A 19,212-nucleotide genomic window follows, 5' to 3' on the forward strand; every position below is an offset into this window, starting at 1 on the left:
CTTTACTTTTCTTTGAATAACATCTTTTTTTTGGAAAACAGTCTGTGGGGGCACATTTTTGTGAATACCAAATTTTAAAGCCTGCTTGGCTTACATGTCCCGTCTTCAAAGCCCTTATTTTCTTGGTTCTAACCTTCAAGGGTCGAAATAACTGATGAGCCATTGAATGTTTTGCGAAACTTATAGAGTACATATTTTGAGTTGAAATCTTAGGAGGTTAACTGTTTTTCTCTTACAAAACTGCAAAGTAAATTAGAAAAAAATACGGGTGCATTCTAATTATTTTTGATGTGAGCAAAGCAATTTGCCATCTTTTAAAAACGTAGCGGTATTTGCAATTGCCCAGTCATTTAGTTAATTTGGCGTGTCCTAGTAGAGCAGTGAACCAAACTAAAGCCAATCTTTTTTTGCCCTTCCAATGCTTAAAAAAACCTTGCAAAATAAACCTTTGGAAAAACTGCTGTTGCCATGAGTTCTCTTGCTCATGGTCTTTCTCCTTTTCTCTTTTGTAGTGTGTGGTTTCGTTTTTTGGTTTGTCTTGCATGCGCGTCGGTTGTTATAAGATCGTTTTGGTCAAAATTGTCCTTAATCTTGCGTAGGAACTTGTGCAACATCTTCATCCAAAATACCTGTTAACCGGAGTTCTCTTACCCTCCCCACTCTCTCTCTCTTTTGTAGTGTCTGGTTTTGTCTGATGCTTAAAGTTCCGTTTAAAGATTTGCGAAATATTTAGTTACCAAACTCCTGTTGCCTGGAGTTCTCTTCCTCTTTCTCTCTCTCTTTCTCTCCCTCTATCTCTCTTTCTTTTGTAGTCTTTGTTTTGCATGATGATTTCTCTTGTATGAGTGTGTGCTGGAATTTTTTTCTGATCAGAATTTCACTTTTGCACAAAATTGATTAAGCCATTCAAAATGAGTAGCTCTTGTGCCTTATGTCTTATGTCGCTTTTCTTGAAGAATTATCTTTTAAAGTTATTCACGTAAAATTTGAAGCTCGTTCCTGAAAGAACACGGAACGAGAAAAAACGTTCCTGACATTCCTTTATGGACAACCCGTCAAAACACAGCCCAGAATAATTACCTTGAGCAGGGTACACCCCAGCAGGAACGACTAAAAAGGAGCTCGACGATCCATTGCCACCTTGAATAACCCCCAAACCGAGGAAATCTTTGAATTAACATTATAAGCCAGTTCTTTTATTATATCTATTGGTGTCAAAATACCGTTTTTTAGAGTTTCGGTTACTATCGAGCTCAGTTTAAGCGTAGGTACAACAAATATATTAAAGCTGGTAACAAAATAAAATGAGGAAAACCAAAACTAGCGGCAAGATGGAGCTGCAAAAACAGTAAAAAAAAATTGTCGCGTTTGACGAAAATATACCTAAAGCTAGATAACCTAACAATTTCAGGCATAATGCTTGTTATATTGATGAAGTCTGTGTATTTTGCTAGGAATAATGAAACGTAAGTCGTTCTAATAATAAAGAAAAACAGAAGAAAAAACAAAATTTCAAAAACAAAAATTTCCACTATGATTCAGAAAAAAATCACATTGAAATCCCTTGAAGAGTTATTATTTTTAATACTGCGTCGCTTTTAAGAACCTATATAACATAAAGTTATTTATAACTTAAAGAATTCAGATAGAATATCATCTAGATTGGTGACGTCTCTGTATTTTGCTAGGAATAATGAAATATTCCTTTCAATTTTGCAAAATTTAACAAAGCAACATTAATATTTAAAACCTAAAAATTTCAAAAAACAGTACATGGTTTATTGATGAAGCCTGTGTATTTTGCTAGGAATAATGAAATAACAAATCACTGTGATAACAAAATAAGTCAGATAATAATAATTCCCATAAAACGCGAGAATTTTGAATTGTTTTCTTTAGTGCTTTATGATTAATTTTCTAGTAAAAAGACCAGATGTAATTCCATCTTTTTTATTGCACGATTTCATCTAGGTCTTTTTGGTAGCAAGTTCAGTTTAGTCCAAATAATTTGAAAAGCGAGGAATAGAACCAACTTCAAGTATTTTTGAACTATCCATCCGGAGAACTAATGACGATCTTCATCTTCGCTAATGCAGTGGCGGATTGGCCTAGGAATTGACTTGAGGATCCTGATTCTTCGGCAACACCTGAAGAGACAATATACAGCTTTTGTTTTTATAAATAAAATTAAAAACTGACATTAATTAAAAAAAAACATACTCGTCCAACATCAATTTATTCATGCAATTACATAAAAAAAAAGCAAGTTTTTATAACTGAAAGTAAGGAGCGACATTACGACTTAAAACGAACAGAAATTACTCGGTATATGAAAGGGGCTGTTCCCTCCTCAACGCCCCACTCTTTACGCTAAAGTCTGACTCTTTATCTCAACTCTACTTTATAAAACAATAAAAAACTCTCTGAATCTGATGGTATGATTTTCGTTAAGATTCTATCACTTCTAATTGGTATTTCCCCCTATTTTCTAATATAAGACAAATTTTCTCTGGCTTGTAACTTTTAATGGGTAAAACTAAACTTGATGAAACTTTTATATTTAAAATCAGTATTAAAATGCGATTCTTTTGATGTAACTATTGGTATCAAAATTCCATTTTTTAGAGTTTCGGTTACTATTGAGCCGGGTCGCTCCTTACTACAGTTCGTTACCACGAACTGATTGAAAGTAACGAATTATGTCTATTTTTCCCCTTTTCTCTATATACCAATAAATAATCGAGAAAAAACAGTATCTGTTTAATATAAAAGCTCTCGTCAACTACCAGTTTAGAAGAGAGAAAGTAAAATTTCATTTAAATGAATTATTCTAAAAAATTGTCTTAATAGCAACGAAAATCTTTATTTCCTAAGTAATCCAGTTAAAGGGTAAACATCAGAGCTTCCAAACAATAAAATTTAACTTTAATAGAAGTTGAACTAATTTACAGAGCAAGCCAAAGTAAGGACGAATATTAGAGGCGTTTGCAAATAATAGGGTTTTAAATCAGTCCCCATATTTAGTAATAAAGTTTACAATCTATAGAAATCAGACTTACCAATTTGTTCCAAAAAGGAATTAAAATTTATATTCCCTGTAAAACTTTCGTTTTTGTGACAAGCTTGCAGCTGTAACTTTCATCGAAAGGACAAGATATTTATATCTTTGGATTCATTTAGTTTCAGATTTATCCAATCACTATGCCAGAATTAGGATATTATTTTACTTTATCTTAATTTGACTTTATCTTTGACTTCATTTACATTTCACTTACATTTACATTTGACTCTCTCTCTCTCTGTATATATATATATATATATATATATATATATATATATATATATATATATATATATATATATATATATATATATATATATATATATATATATATATATGAATATACTGTCTATATATATATACTGTCTATATATGAATATACTATCTATATATGAAATATACTGTTTGCAGTTTTAATCTGGGTACTAAGGGTAGCTTCAAAAAAAAAATCAGAAAAAATTCAAAAATCGAAAAAAATGAGAAAAAAAGAAAAAAAGAAAAAAAAAATGGAAAAAACCCTGAAAAACTGGAAATTATACTGGTAGTTGTTTTTCCTTTTGTTTCTCCATTTCCTTTCTTTCTCCTCGTTTTTAATTCAATATCGTGAATGTGGACTACTGTTATACCTGTTTCAAATATTTCAAAGATTATCATTCGTGGATCCTTTGGGAATATAGAAATTAAATTACTTAGTCGATTTCAATAATTTTCTGAGATTTGTAACATCGGTGTTCGGTCAAAGGAGTGACCGAAAAGGTGAAAGTGTTTATATCCACTTGATTATTGGTAAACAGGTACCTATACCCCAAAAACTTCATTTAAGATGCCACGCTGTTAACCTCTACAGCACAAAGTAACAGCTCATACTTTAGAAATGTTCGATTGGTGAAAAATTTAATGGGAATACGGCTCTATATGGCTGTATTATGGCTATATGTTAACATGGCTATATTAAGGCTCTCTTAAATTGGTTCTATGCCTATCAAACTTCAATTAGATTAGAGTGCTTTCCAGCAGAAGATAAGTAGACTAAGAAGTGGCCTATGCTATCATAGCTGGTCTGTAAAAGTCAATAAACACGGGGATGTACAGGTTGCCTTCCTTGCAATTAAATAAAAAAACAGTTTTTTTTTCAACTGAAGTAAAGAGTGACATCAAAACTTAAAACTAATGGAAATTTTTCTGTATAAGAACTCAGCTGTCCCCTCATCCACACCTCACTCTTTACGAAAGTTTGACTCTTTGTCACAACTTTTGATCTTTCTTCTCGCAAAAAATACAAAATTCCACATTTTTTGCAGATAAAAACTTGAAACCTCTACAATAGGGTTCTCTTATACGGTGAATCTGATGGTGAATACGGAAAAATCTGATTTTTTGACTTTTAGGGGTGTTTCTCCCCTTTCTTGAAAATCAGGCAAATTTTACCAGACTTGTCACCTTTGATGGGTAAATTTAGGCTTAATGAATCTTATATATTTGGAATCAGAATAAGTCACAAGACGTCTACAGAAGAGAGAATAATGAGAACGTTTTTCCCAAGACAGTGAACCAACAAAACCTATCTGAATATTTCGGCCCTATATCTAAGGGCCGTCTTCAGCAAAGAAAATAATAAACAATAATTTACTCACAATAATAATTCATTATTTACGTCACAAGACGTGCAAGCCCTCCGGAAGGTCTGCCTTTCGTACGTATGGCACTGGTTATATAAACTACGTGTTTGTTACTTCCGTTTAAATAAATAGCACTTACAGCCAAGATTTTCTTGTAGCAACACGATGTCAAAATTGTTCATTTTGTGATTTATTGCTTAATCTTTGTCTTTGGTACTCATCCAGTCATTTCTTGTTCAAGGCATGCTTAGCTATGGCATTGCGGATTGCGTGGCACTTTCCGATTCTTTTGATATGTTTATTGATATCAAAATTCTGTTTTTAAGTGTTTTGGTTACTAACACTTTGGTTTTTTCTGTTTTTAAGTGTTTTGGTTACTAACACTTTGGCTTCTCTTGTTTTTTTTTTGAACTTTGGTTTTTCTCCCCTTTCTTGAAAACCAGGCAAATTTTCCCAGACTTGTCACCTTTTTGGCTTAATGAATCTTATATATTTGGAATCAGAATAAGTCACAAGACTTATTATGTATCTCTCTTTATTGAGCCGTATCTCTCTTTGCTTACAGTTCGTTACCACGAACTGTAAGTAAAGAAAAAAATTCAACCCTGTATCCATATTGAAAGTATACATGTTGGCTCTACCACTACGGAGTATGGAATTTTCCATATTTATGAGTTTTGTATCCTTTATTTGTGTCAATTTTGACAATGTACTGAGACTCATTAGAGTATTTCGTAACTCAGGCCCCTTTTGTACTGGCTTTGTACGAGTAAACACATACTTTTGTACAATGATGGACCTATATATTCTGACATGCGCAATAGTCATGTATTTGTAAGCGTAATTTGATGAACTAGGCAATTAGCCTACAAGAGGGCTGATCTCACAATCTAAAATATTACACTGTTTGGGCCCCTTGGATCTTTTGATTATTTGAGTTAGATAGCTGTTTCAAAACTTGGATCCGAAGTCTTGGGGGTTATGGATGCCCTATGGCTGAAATGGCACAATAGGGTGCTGATAGCTGGCCAAAAACTGTTAAATCCTATAAAGATTAACATAACTTTTAACCTTGAATCGAATGAAGAGAGCGAAAAAAAAAGATTGAATTCAAATCGCTCTTTACTCAGTCAATATTAATGTCTTAAATTTGGTTAACACTAAATTAATTGCAGCCAACGTATTTACATCAAAAGATAACTTTTCTTATGAAACCTGATTTGAATTTTGATTTTTCTTTTCTCTTTTTTTTGTATGTGTGTCGTAACAAAATATAATATGTTAAAAATACCTGTTATTTTCATTAAAATGCAAATGACGGAACTAAAACTAAAAAACGGAACTTTGATGCTAAAAGATACATCAAAAGAATCTAATTTTCATGCTAATTTTAAATATATAAGTTTCATCAAATTTAGTTTTTGTCATCAAAAGTTACGAGCCCGAGAAAATTTGCCTTATTTTGGAAAATAGGAGGAAAAACCCTCTTAAAGTCAAAGAATCTTAACGAAAATCACACCGTCGTATTCAGCGTATCAGAGAACCCTATAGCAAAAATTACAAGCTCCTATATAGAAAAATGTGGAATTTCGTATTTTTTGCCAGAAGACAGATCACGGGTGCGTGTTTATTTTATTATTTTTTTTCCAAGGGTCATCGTATCGACCAAGTGATCCTAAAGTGTCGCAAGAGGACTCATTCTTACGGAAATGAAAAGTTCTAGTGCCCTTTTTAAGTGACCGAAAAATTGGAGGGCACCTAGGCCCCCTCCGACGCTCATTTTTTCCCTGAGTCAACGGATCAAAATTTTGAGATAGCCATTTTGTTCTGCATAGTCAGAAACCATAAAAACTATGTCTTTGGGGATGAATTGCTCCCCCAAAGTCCCTAGGAGAGCGGCTGCAAGTTACTAACTTTGACCAGTGTTTACATAAAGTAATGGCTATTGGAAAGTGTACAGACGATTTCAGGGGATTTTTTTTTGTTTGGGGGTGGGGTTGAGGGGAGGGGCTATGTGGGAAGATCTTTCCTTTGAGGAATATGTCATGGGGGAAGAGAAATTGAATGAAAAGGGCGCGGGATTTTCTGACATTACTATAAAAAAAATGAAAAAATAAATATGAAAAGGTTTTTTCAATTGAAAGTAAGGAGTAGCATTAAAACTTATAGCGAACAGAGATTATTACGCATATGAGGGGTTCGAAAAATACTTTAGCATAAAGAGCGAGGTATTTAGGAGGAGATAAATACCTCGCTCTTTATGCTAAAGTATTTTTAGTAATTTCAACTATTTATTCTACGGCCTTTCTGATTCAGAGATCAATCTTACAGAATTGGGACAAAACTTAAGATTTAGTGTAAAGAGCGAGGGATTAACGAGGGGTCAAACCCCCGTCATATACATAATAAAAATTAAGAATATAAAAGTTTGTTACATAAGTTAAATCTTAAGATACGTATATTTTTTACTAACAAAAACATTCTTTAAAAATTAAAAGTTCTAGTTGCCTTTTTAAGTAACCAAAAAATTGGAGGGCAACTAGGCCCCCTTCTCCACCCCTTATTCCCCTTATTTCTCAAAATCGTCTGATCAAAACTGAGAGAAAGCCATTTAGCCAAAAAAAGAATTAATATGCAAATGTCATTTTAATAATTTATGTGCGGAGAGCCAAAATCAAACATGCATTAATTCAAAAACGTTCAGAAACTAAAAAAAAATATATTTTTTTTTAACTGAAAGTAAGGAGCGACATTAAAACTTCAAACGCACAGAAATTACTCCGTATATGTAATGGGTTGTCCCCTCCGCAGTCCCTCGCTCTTTACGCCAAAGTTTGACTCATTGCCACAATTCTACTTTTAAAACAATTAAAAACTTTAGCGTAAAGAGCGAGGGACTGCGGAGGGGACAACCCATTTCATATACGGAGTAATTTCTGTTCTTTTAAGTTTTAATGTCGCTCCTTACTTTCAGTTAAAAGAACTAGTTTTTTTTTATTTAATAAGAAACAAGAATCACCCAATTTCCTTTTTTCGGTTCATATATATGTACACGTACCTAAATATATTTTCCAAACATTACAAAATAATTATTAAGACTTAAGCTCCTAGTTTTTTTTCTTACCCATCTCTCGGTGACAAGGACAATGGAGTTTTGTTGTTTCCAATAGTAATATTCAATATTTTCTCTCGCGTACCATTTTTGACAAAGTTATATTAATATAAAATATTTTTATTTCTAAAATACACATCTTTGTCATAGTTTGTTCAATAAAAAAAGGAATAGAATCCTTGTTGCTGGGTCATTTATGAAAATCACATATTTAATTCTAAGCTTTTCATTAATCATTATTTTTCACCCGAAGTTGCCAAGCACCTGTCATATGGGACGAATTTTTATTTCGATTTACACTAAGATATATAATTAGAAGAATGGATAGGATCTGTCTTGCCAGTTTTTGTTGGTCTGTTTCTTTTTTCGTGGTTGTTAATTTTTCGCAATAATACAATACACAATGTTTCGATAAATTAAATTTCTCAAAGCTATAGATTCTATGACTTCTGTTAAATTTCTGAAATTAAGCTCTGTTTATTTAATTGCAGTAATATTACTCTAAGTTACGTTTCCTGCCTAATTTATTATTCAAAAGTTAACAGATGTTGATACTAAATTTTTGTTATTTAGTTGTTTTTACAAAATATTTGATGATATTACGGTAATTTTTTGTCGATGTTAGGTAATTTGGAAAACGTAATGCTGAGTTGGAAATCCTTATGTTTTTTTAAACAGATTTGTGAAGCACCTATATACGAGTACGGAGTTAATATTAATCGTTTTATATAAGAATACAGATTTTGAAGAAAAATGCACAGGGTATTCTTCTTGTGTTTATATATTAAATTTTGTTTGGTCAAACTATAAATTTTATAGCTTCTTTTACAATAAAAAAATTTAATCATATTATTAACTATTCAAATTGCGTCTTATTTCTCATTTGATGTAAATCTAATACAATATTAATAAAAAATAAAATAATTAAATAATAAAAAATAAATAATAAAAATAATAAAATCTAATGCAATATTAACGAAACGGTGAGAGATCCCTTGAAAGACCATTCTAGGTCGAGAGTAGCTCTTGACATCGCTGTTCTTCATAGTGCAAGATAGTTTAAACCTATCATGTTCCTACAATGTTACCCAGATGCACAGCTGTCAAGCTGGGCTAGTTGATATAGCTGTAAAAGGGAGGTTAGTGGATGTAATTGTTACAAAATTCCATTGAAATTGTATCATAGGTTGTCATATAGGGGCTATGAGGGCATCGGATTTGGATCACTCCAGCTTCTCGCTTATTTGCTGGACCGCTGAATATATGAGTTACGCTGAATATGAGGGCATCAGATTTGGACGACTACACCTCGCTCTTAAAAACCCTATTTTGGATCCTTTGGTATGTTGCCAAGAGTGTTTAAGTATCTGGTATATTTTCTCAATCATGGTTTTTCGTCCTCTATATGATTAAAAACGGGCAAAGATTAATGTAAAGAGCCTTTTTTTGAGTTTTTTTTTTAAAGTTTTCAGAGGAATGTAAAGAGTGAAGGTGAAACTGAAACGACCAGAATATATTGCTTCACAGCCTGTCTAGTTATATCAATAAAACTAGTGCAAATAAACCATATGTTTGGATTTAATGCAAATTTCATATGTTTGTAGGATTATAGAAAACTAGCGCTTTACTGAAAATAGTTTTGTAGTTTGGTACAGTAAAAGTAAAGCAGAAGACATTTTTAATATTATAAAGGTAAAGTATTCTAAGATTATTGTTTGCTGAAAAAGCAAGTGAAAGATCAAGATTCAGACTCGGATTTAACCCCTTAATGATGACAACTCAAGCGCGCCAAAGGGCACGATTTATGAAAATAAATAATAACCTGAGGTTTGGTTTCTGGAATGTACGAACGATGTCTCCACCATCCAAAACAGGGCAAGTGCAAAAATTAATGACAGAATACCACTTAGACCTACTAGCATTGCCAGAAGTGTGGTGGACTGGCTCAGGAACAAAAAAGCTTGATGCTGACCATACCATCATATTCAGCGGTCCAGCAAATAAGCGAGAGGCTGGAGTTGGCGTGATGATGCCAAACCAGACCCAAAAGTAATTACAAAGATGGACTCCTGTATCCCCGAGAATATTAGCTGCAAGGTTTTTTGGGAACACATGCTAAGCTGCCAGTTGTTGTATGCTTCCCCTACAAATGAAGTCACTGACGAAGAAAAAGACCAGTTCTATAGATCACTTGAAGCCGTAGTCAAAGATATACCAACGTATAACGTTGTTTGCTTCCTTGAAGACTTCAATGATAAAGTGAAATGACCGATCCTTCAGCCCACAAGCTCTGGGCCAACATAGTCTGTGTCCATGAAATGGAAATGAGGGGCTTCTAATTGATTTTGCCTTGATGAATGACCTTGTAGTTGGTGGTTTTCTGTTTCCTCACAGACATGTGCATATGTACTTTTGGATATCGCCAGATGGAATGATCAAAACATCAGATTGATCACTGCCTTATAAGAAGAAAATGGTGACCGAATCTACAAGATGTTCGGACCTATAGAGGAGCTGACGGATCAGATCATAACCTTATGATAGCCAAGCTCTATCAAAAACGAAAGAAGACATGACACAAAAGGACAGTTCCCAAACCTGTTTTTGACTCTGATAAACTCCATTACAGGACATTAAAACAAGCATTTAGAACGGAACTATGCAATAGATTTAAAGCTTTATCCATACCAGAGGAAGCTGAATGTGAAACAGTATGGATAGTCATGAAAGAAGGCTACCAAAAAATAGCTAAATCAACCCTGGGCATACATAGAGGCCCTAAAGACCAGTGGCTGTCTGAGCAAAGTTGGCAACTAATAGAATAAATAAAAAAGATGAGAATGTCTGGCCTCCAGCAACAAGTCCTTGATCGTCTTGTTTTTCCAAGGGATCTTCTTTATATCTTCTCTTATATCTTATATCTTCGGTAATATATTTTCTCTTGGTAATATACTTATACGGTAATGTCTTCTTCTTTGAGTCATGTAAGTAACTTTTTTTTCATAACGATTTTTCCAGAAACCTTCTTGTCCACATATAACGTTTGAATTTCAAAGACAGATGTAAAAATTGTGAGTTTTTAGAAATATTATAATTATCGTATGTTTCTAATGTATATTTTGTAGTTATTTGGTCTTCACGTGCCTTTTTCTTTGTAATATCCTACTTGGCTGGCTCCAATGAAGGAAGCATAAAAAAAAATATTACCATTATATTCTTTATTTCTGCTCTTTTTCAATACAGCCTAAAAGTTGTTAACGGGATAAGGCACTCCTTTGTCAAGAGCTCTTGACAAAGCTGAGAAGAAACGTGTCGGTACTGAGAAGCGAAACTTTCTAGAGCGTGAAGCCACGGAGGCAGAAGGAGCAGCAAAAAGGAGACTCAAGAACTGTTTGCAGAATCACCTATTACACAATAGGGAAATGACCGAGAAATAGAGACGGCCCTGTCAGAGATCCATCGGGGGTGCTGATGACAGAACAGAGTGCAGTTAATTAGCCAATGGCTAATCTTTTCGAAAGTTTACTGAATGGATCATAGTTTGTAAGTATTTTGAAATTGTTTAAGAATCAAGTTCGGATGACATCTCCTCCTTGGATGAGCGACTTGTTCATCTTTAAAATAACCCAATTGATATTCTTAGTTTGATAAATAATTCAGTAGGTTCGTCTAATAAATCAGTCTAATAACCATCAAATCCCCATTTTTCAATTAGTAGGACGTATTTATCGGGTTTAGATCTAGTATCCAAACAAGATGGTAGTTTCTCTCTGCTTCAGCTTAATGTTCAGGTTCTTTTGTTCTTCGTTTGATGAGTTGAAAAAAATAGTGCACAGTGGCCACCCTGATTTTACTGGTCTTTGTGAGACTTTCCTTGATTCGAAAAATGAATCTCGATTGCATCTCTCTGGGTACAAGATGGAATATTTGAATTGAAGTAGGATGGCTAAAGGTGCCCTTGCTGCATATGTTTGAGAATATCTAGAGTACTCTGTTAGACATGACCTGTCAAGAAATGAAGAAGAAATTTTAGAATCCATATTTGTTGAGATTAAAACCCAAGCTAAAACTTTGATTGTTGGTAATATATACCGGTCTCTTAGTGGGTATTTTCCTCTTTTCGTCAGAATATTGACTAGGTTTTGGAAATAATCCAAATTGTTTATGTGAATTCGTCATTATGGGTGACTTCAACCTTAATTTGTATGATTGGAGGTCATCTTCGTCCTTGAATTTTCTTTCAACAATGCTCACTTGTATAGTATTACCTTCTGCATGCATTCTAATTTGCATACCTAACAGTACCGCTTCTTTGCTTGACAAAATTTTTTCATCGTTGACCTTGGTCCAATGTTTTGTATCGACGAGTGATATCTCCGACAATTTTCCCGTTTTTTTCCGTGTATGAATTTTCAGATTTGTTTCCTAGGAGGACACAAGAAAGTGATTTTCCCTCTTTAAAATTTATGGTAAGGGTTTGCATCTTCTTAAGTCAAGGTTGGCGGGTCGCTTGTGGATAATTTCCGAAAATGAATATCTAATAGGTTCTTTGTTTACATCGTTTTATGATTCTTTGAAAGAAGTTACCTTGGATACATATGATGCGCCCCAGTTAAATCTGGCATCGAAAAGAATAACCCTTTTGAATCTTTGTATGATTCATGAACTCCTTAAAAGTTGGAGGAAGAAAAATAATCTTTGGAAGGCTTACAGGTCATCTATCATTCACATCGTTTTATACAATCCTAATAAAAGGGGATTAATGCCAGAATTGCCTCTGACTCAATTAGACTATCTGTCTAGGGTATTTCTACAATTAGCCATGACTTAATGCCCACAACTATTTCATTTTAATTTAAATTAAAATGGAATAGCTGTGGGCATCAAGTCATGACTAATGGCTAAATGGCACGGGTTAACGGAGGAAGTAAGTGTGCCTCTCTTATTGGACCAATACTTGTTTGTTACCTTTAGCAAGTCACGCCTGCCTAGAGTCTCAGGCAGGTTGACCAAGAATTTAAAATTGATATTTTACCATTAGATTGCCTGGAATGAAAGGTAAACAAGGTACGCCTACCAATGGTCTTAGACAATTTGAACCAAGGCATTTTCAAGTGGTTCTCAGGTTCAAATTTTCAAGTTTTGTGATTGACGGCGAAAACGTAGAGGGTGAGCTAAAAGTTCAAGATGTGTTCACTTTTTATCTAATATTGGCAAAACTACAGCCTCTTCTGAAAGTCCTTCTTCTTCACTACCTGATTTTAGGTCTTACCTTGCACCACCTTGTACTGACTCAATGGCATTGGAACCTATCTCTGCAGCTGAAATAGCTAGAATTTTTAATGGTTTGAGGGGTTCTTCATCTTCTGGCCCAGACCGTATTCCAACTAAGGTTGTCAAGTTAATTCTTCCTGTCATCGTTCCTACCCTTACGAGACTTGTCATCTTTCTTTTGAAAATGGTGTCTTTCCAAGTGCTTTAAAGTGTACTCGTGTTATTATTCTTTTAAAGGTGGATCAAGTAATGATCATGCAAATTGTCGTTCGATTTCTCTTTTATGAGTATTTAGTGAAATTTTTGAAAAAGTTATGCTTTCTCTACTTCTTGATTCTAAGCATTTTTATCAGGATTTCCAGTTTGGTTTTAGGGCAAAGCACTCAATTGAGTCTACATGTGAAGCTTTCTTGAATTATTTACATTCAGCTGTTGACTCTGCCTGCTGCTCTTTTTCTCGATGTTGGAAAAACATTCAACTCACAATAAAAAAAATGATTTTTCCTTTGAAACTGTCCCATATTGGTATAAGAGAGAATGCTTATTCTTCCTTTCTATCATATTTATCTGGTCGAGTCATCTCGGTTGATCTGAAATTTTCCAACCCTTGTGGAATAGAGTTTGGTGTTCCACAAGGATCTGTCATTGGGCCAATACGCTTTTTAGTCTTCGTCAATGACCTTATTAATGCGGTTAAAAATTCAAAACCTACCGTTTGCTGTCGTGTTTGTCAGCCAGTATCCGTCACTAATTGTTACAGGAGTTCGTCCTTATAGGATGCACCTACTGCTTGTTCTGATGATAGTACTGTTGGCACAGCTGGTAGAACTGAGTCTGATCTTCGTTGAAAGATTATAGCTTTTTTTGAAAGAGTTATCCAGTGGTTTGATGTAAATTATCTTGCCCTAAATATCGGAAAGTCAAGTTTTTCTCGTTTTCTCAGGAGTCTTAAAGGCTTGCCCTGATTTAAATGAAATACACGTATCAAGAGAGTCTCTAAATAGACCTAAAGATTGTTACGCTCGATTCCTAGGCACCTTGCTTGACGAAAATCTTTTGTTCAAGCATAATATTGACCCGATTAAAATGAAAGTCTCCAGGATTCACGGAATCCTTAGAAAGCTCAAACACATATTTCCAGGGTCAATTCTTAGAATCTTGTTTTGTAGCCTATTTCAGTCTTACGTTTCATATTGTTCTGTTATTTTGATGTAAGCTTTTCCCTTGTCTCTCAAGCCACTTTAAAAACTTCAGATAAAACAAGGACTCTTATTCAGGAAACTAACCGACCTTCACTTAAATCTTGCTTGATTTGAAATCTTTCTGTTTTCTTTATTGTTCTTTTTTCATATTTCTTACAGTTGCACGGCCATGTTCCTGCTGCGGTATGTAATAACATATTTTTTCCTTCTGATCAATCGACTCGTCATCTCTGCATTTCCAGTAATTTACAGATTCTCCACACACCGTCAGTGAGGTCTGACTTTAACCCTCTGATAGCTTGCAACAGGATCTGGAACACGCTCCTAGAGTTTGCATGAGGCTGCCACTTGTTTGGTATGTTCAAAAATTATGTCAGAGATTTATTAGCTAGTAAATAAGTTTTTTCAGGTTTCCCTTGGAGTTTTTGGGCTGGATTGAGTTCGATATTTACTTGAGTGGGTGAACATGCGCTACTTCCTGCCAAGCTTGTCATTTTGGGAATTATTATGGTGGGCGACTGGATTTTTTGGATTTTGTTTGTAATTTTTGTGTTGGTATTTTTTTCTCCCCTGTTCTTTTCCGGCCATGTAGCCATGTGGGGGGGGGGTTGTGTTGAAGTAGTTTCTCGTTGATGACGCTGGTTGTTAAATAAAGAACTCAGAACTCAACCCACCCTAAAAGAGCTCACTGACATTCCAGAGATTCCTATCTTCTTCCTGAATATCAGCACGGATCTGTCTTCTGCCAGTGAGATACTAGAATCAGTAAAGAAGCTAAAAACCGGAAAATCCCCGGGACTGGATCGCATATCGACAGAGATGATAAAGGCATAAATATTCCCATGTCTCTACCTTTGGTCTTTACTCTTCACTCAGATTTTGACAACGACAAAAGTACCATTAGACTGGAAGCGCAGCACACTCATCAGGATGTTCAAAAAAGGAGACACTACAGAGCCGGGCAACTAGTGGGGTAAAGATTTACTGTCAATACCTGGGAAGATCCTCTCGCATATCAATAACTCTTACGAGAAGATCTCTACAGAGGATCCAAACATAACTTGAGCATCACACCCGAGACAAGCAGTACTGCTTCTGATCAAATCGTTCTTGTGTCGACCTTATATTCACGCTTAAACTTCTTACTGAAGAAATCCGAGAATTGCGTTCGAATTTCTATATGATCTTTGCGGTCTTCAAGAAGTCCTTCGACTCCGCAGATCGTGAAAGCCTATGGGAGATTATCATGCACTATAGAAACCCTGAAAATATGTGACGATTAATATATATACAAATCAAGTGAATATTAGTGACGCTTATTGACGCCATGTATGAGGATGAAAAATGTTGCAAGACACCAGAGGGCCAAACTTTTTTCTTCCGGATCTTTTCAGGAGTAAAACAGGGTTGTGTTCTATTACACTTACTTTTTGTAATAATGGTTAACAACATTGTGCGGAACACAAGACAGGAGGCATCAGAATTAGCCCATAAGTCCAGATCAATAATGTTGACTTTTTAGACGTCTTAGCGGTGCTTGAATCAAGCAAAGAGCGGCTTCAAGAATTACTTGACGAGGTCAAGGTAAAGGCAAATCTTCTTGACCTACGTTTGAATGCTGAGAAGACCAAATGGATGGCGACTAGTGACTATTCTCTTTCCTTTAAATGTGGCAAACAAGATGTTGAACAAGTTGTCCAGTTCAAATATCTTAGAAGTATCATTGAGAAAACCGGCTCGACAGGGAAAGAAGTACTCACTAGAATAGGACAGGGAAATGGTGCCTTCGAAAAACTATGTCACGTATGGAGATCTTTCCTCCTGAAATTTCTTTCCTCCTGAAGCTACGCCTTTTCAACAGCAGTGTTATACCAATACTAGTCTACACAGCCGAAACATGTTACCTGAATCGAGAACTTGTGGCTTTTGAAAACTGAGAACATGGCAAAAGAAGCATGGTTTTTGAAAACTCGTATCTTCTTAGAATATTGAACGTCCACTGGTCACTGAAGATGACAAACTAGTCCATCCGTTAAATAACGCAACAACCCCTAATAACCAAAATCTTCAGAGTCAAAAGATAGAGATAATTGGGCCCCGTCCTACGTATGGATGACCATAGACTCCCAAAAGCAGCTTTAAACTGGCAACCACCAATTCGTGACCACGGAAGACCCAGAAACACACTGTTCCGGACCTACCAATGGGATTTACGGAAGAATCAGAGGATATCACTGCAGCAGCAAACACGAGGAAGATTGTTGGCCCTCTTTGATACCTTGGGTGCCTCAGGAGGCCAGAACTAAGGTCTAAGGTAAGGAATTTTCTTTCGTTTTTTTCTTGTCTAGTTTAGTATCACTTTTGCATGATGACCTTAGTCCAGTGATTGACAGTCGTTTTCGATGACTGACTGTCGTTTTCTTAATCTCGAGTAATGCTAGGCGAGACCAAGATGTTATCTGATAAATCAATCCATCATCTTTTTATTCAGTTTAATGACTTTGCACTTCAGAAAATAATATTTATTTTCGTCTAAGTTTTTAATGTAATTCTAATTGTATAGTGAAAGTTACTCATATTACAGCTAGTGTAAGACTACGAAAAGCGCCATAGGTTATTTTGTTGTTGTTAGGCTATGCGCTCAACAAAAATATTGAATTATCACCAGTTTATTTATTTGCACTAGTTTTAGTTACTTATTTAGTTTATTTGCACTAGTTTTATCGAGAATTAATAATTTTTTTTCGTTTTAAGTTTCAAAGCACATAGTGCTTTAATAGAACTTCATGTTCTAACTAAACTGTCCTTGTATCTCTTAATGATTTTCCTTCGAATGGCCACCGTCTTAAAGATTTCAACCATTTTCAAAATTTTTATTTCATTTCAGTTAGATTTCTATTGACAAAAAAGTAGGGTATTCAAATGTCTATATCTAGTAATTTGTCAGTTCCTGTGAATGTCCGAAATTGTTGAATGTAAACATTCACCGGTGAATGTCCAAAATACCTTTTTTTTTCTCCTTGGATTTAGTCAGCCTTGTTAGTCAACTTTTTCAGCTCTATGCGAAATTTGATGGTGACAGGCTAGGTTAGGTTAAATTTTGTTAGATTAGGTGAGGTCTTGAACCCATTTCTGACATTAATAAGCCAACTTAACCTGACTTAACTTTAGCTTTTACCATCAAAGTTTGCATAAGACTGAAAAGCTGATTTGCAAAGCTAATTGAATCAAAGTTGAGAAAAAGAAATGTCGGCCATTTACCGGTGAATGTCGAAATTAACCGGATTTCCGACATCCACAGTATCATGTCTAAAGCAATACTCCTTAGTTTAAGGGCTGACCCTATGCGTCAAACGAGCTCTTGTATCTGTCAAAAGGTAGTTGATGAAAATCCAAAAGATATCTTTTTACAGATTCTTAAAACAAAATCAGATATCCTCTTTTGATTTGGGCAGGACAATAAAGACAAGTGATATTTTTCCCCTTAGCCAAGCAATATGTGTCAGTTCATAAATGACAGGACTTTTTTTTAGTAAGGGGGAGCAATTAGTTATTGACAAAATTTACCTGATATTGAATCGGCCATCTGACTAGCTTCATGCGATCGTTCATCACAGCCTCCACTGGACCCAATAATGAGGGGAGTATTTTCATCGGCAGAAATATTAGAAGGATTTTCAAAAGCTGAGAAGCGATTTGCTACGGAGCGAAATGGTGATGGCCTAAAAAAATAAATAAAAAGTTTTCTTTCTTTTACGGTGGGAAATTGGCCTTTCATTTCCTATAGCAGGACATGAACTAAAAATAGTACAAAAAAATACAGTAAAAAATAAAAAGTTTTCTTTCTTTTATGGTGCGAATTTGGCTCTTCATTTCCTATAGTAGGAAATAAGTTAAAAATAGTAGGAAATGAAGTAAAAAATAAAAGCTTTTCTCTCTTTTATAGTGGGAATTTGGCTTATTATTTAATAACGTGGGAAATAAATTAAAAATAGTAAAAAAAACAGTAAAGAATAAACAGTTTTCTTTCTTTTACGGTGGTTATTCCTATAGAAGGAAGTAAATTAAAAATAGTAAAAAATAAAGTAAAAAATAAAAAGTTTTCTTTCTTTTACGGTGGGAATTTGGCGTTTCATTTTCTATAGACATAAAGTAAAATAATAAAAAAAATACAGTAAAAGACAAAAAGTTCTCCTTGTTTTACGTTGGGAATTTGCATTATCACTTCCTTTAGTAGGAGATAAATTAAAATAGGAAAAAAATACAGTAGAAGATAAAATATTTTTTTTCTTTTACGGTGGGAATTTGGCTTTTAATTTCCCATAGTAGGAAATCAATTAAAAATAGTACAAAAAATACTGTAAACAATAAAAAGTTTTCTTTCTTTTACCATGGGAATTTGGCTTTTCATTTCCCATAGTAGGAAATCAATTAAAAATAGTACTCAAAATACTGTAAACAATAAAAAGTTTTCTTTCTTTTACGGTGGGAATTTGGCTTTTCATTTCCCATAGTAGGAAATCAATTAAAAATAGTACAAAAAATACTGTAAACAATAAAAAAGTTTTCTTTCTTTTATGGTGGGAATTTGGCCTTTCATTTCCCATAATAGTAAATCAATTAAAAATAGTACAAAAAATACTGTGAACAATAAAAAGTTTTCTTTCTTTTACGGTGGGAATTTGGCTTTTCATTTCCCATAGTAGGAAATCAATTAAAAATAGTACAAAAAATACTGTAAACAATAAAAAGTTATCTTTCTTTTACGGGGGAAATTTGGCTTTTTATTTCCTATAGCAGGAAATAAATTAAAAATAGTACAAAATACAGTAAAAAATAAAAAAGTTTCCTTTCTTTTACGGTGGGAATTTGGCGTTTCATTTTCTATAGACACAAAGTAAAATAATAAAAAAAATACAGTAAAAAACAAAAAGTTCTCCTTGT

General features: G+C 34.3%; 1 protein-coding gene across 5 annotated transcripts in view; it reads right to left on the bottom strand.

Moving 5' to 3' along the window:
* Nucleotides 1-1,777: 1,777 nt before the first annotated feature.
* Nucleotides 1,778-19,212, bottom strand: part of LOC136030850 (potassium voltage-gated channel subfamily KQT member 4-like) — a 317,182-nt gene continuing 299,747 nt past the window's right edge. For all 5 annotated transcript variants that reach the window (XM_065709896.1, XM_065709898.1, XM_065709895.1 and 2 more), the window contains 2 exons: nucleotides 17,836-17,990; nucleotides 1,778-2,147 (listed from right to left, as the gene is read on the bottom strand). In XM_065709896.1, the coding sequence (XP_065565968.1) occupies nucleotides 2,050-2,147; nucleotides 17,836-17,990 (253 nt within the window). In that variant the 3' untranslated portion in view covers nucleotides 1,778-2,049. The remainder of the gene's footprint in view (nucleotides 2,148-17,835; nucleotides 17,991-19,212) is intronic.

Source organism: Artemia franciscana, chromosome 9 (assembly GCF_032884065.1).
Source record: "Artemia franciscana chromosome 9, ASM3288406v1, whole genome shotgun sequence".
NCBI classification, from domain to species: domain Eukaryota; kingdom Metazoa; phylum Arthropoda; class Branchiopoda; order Anostraca; family Artemiidae; genus Artemia; species Artemia franciscana.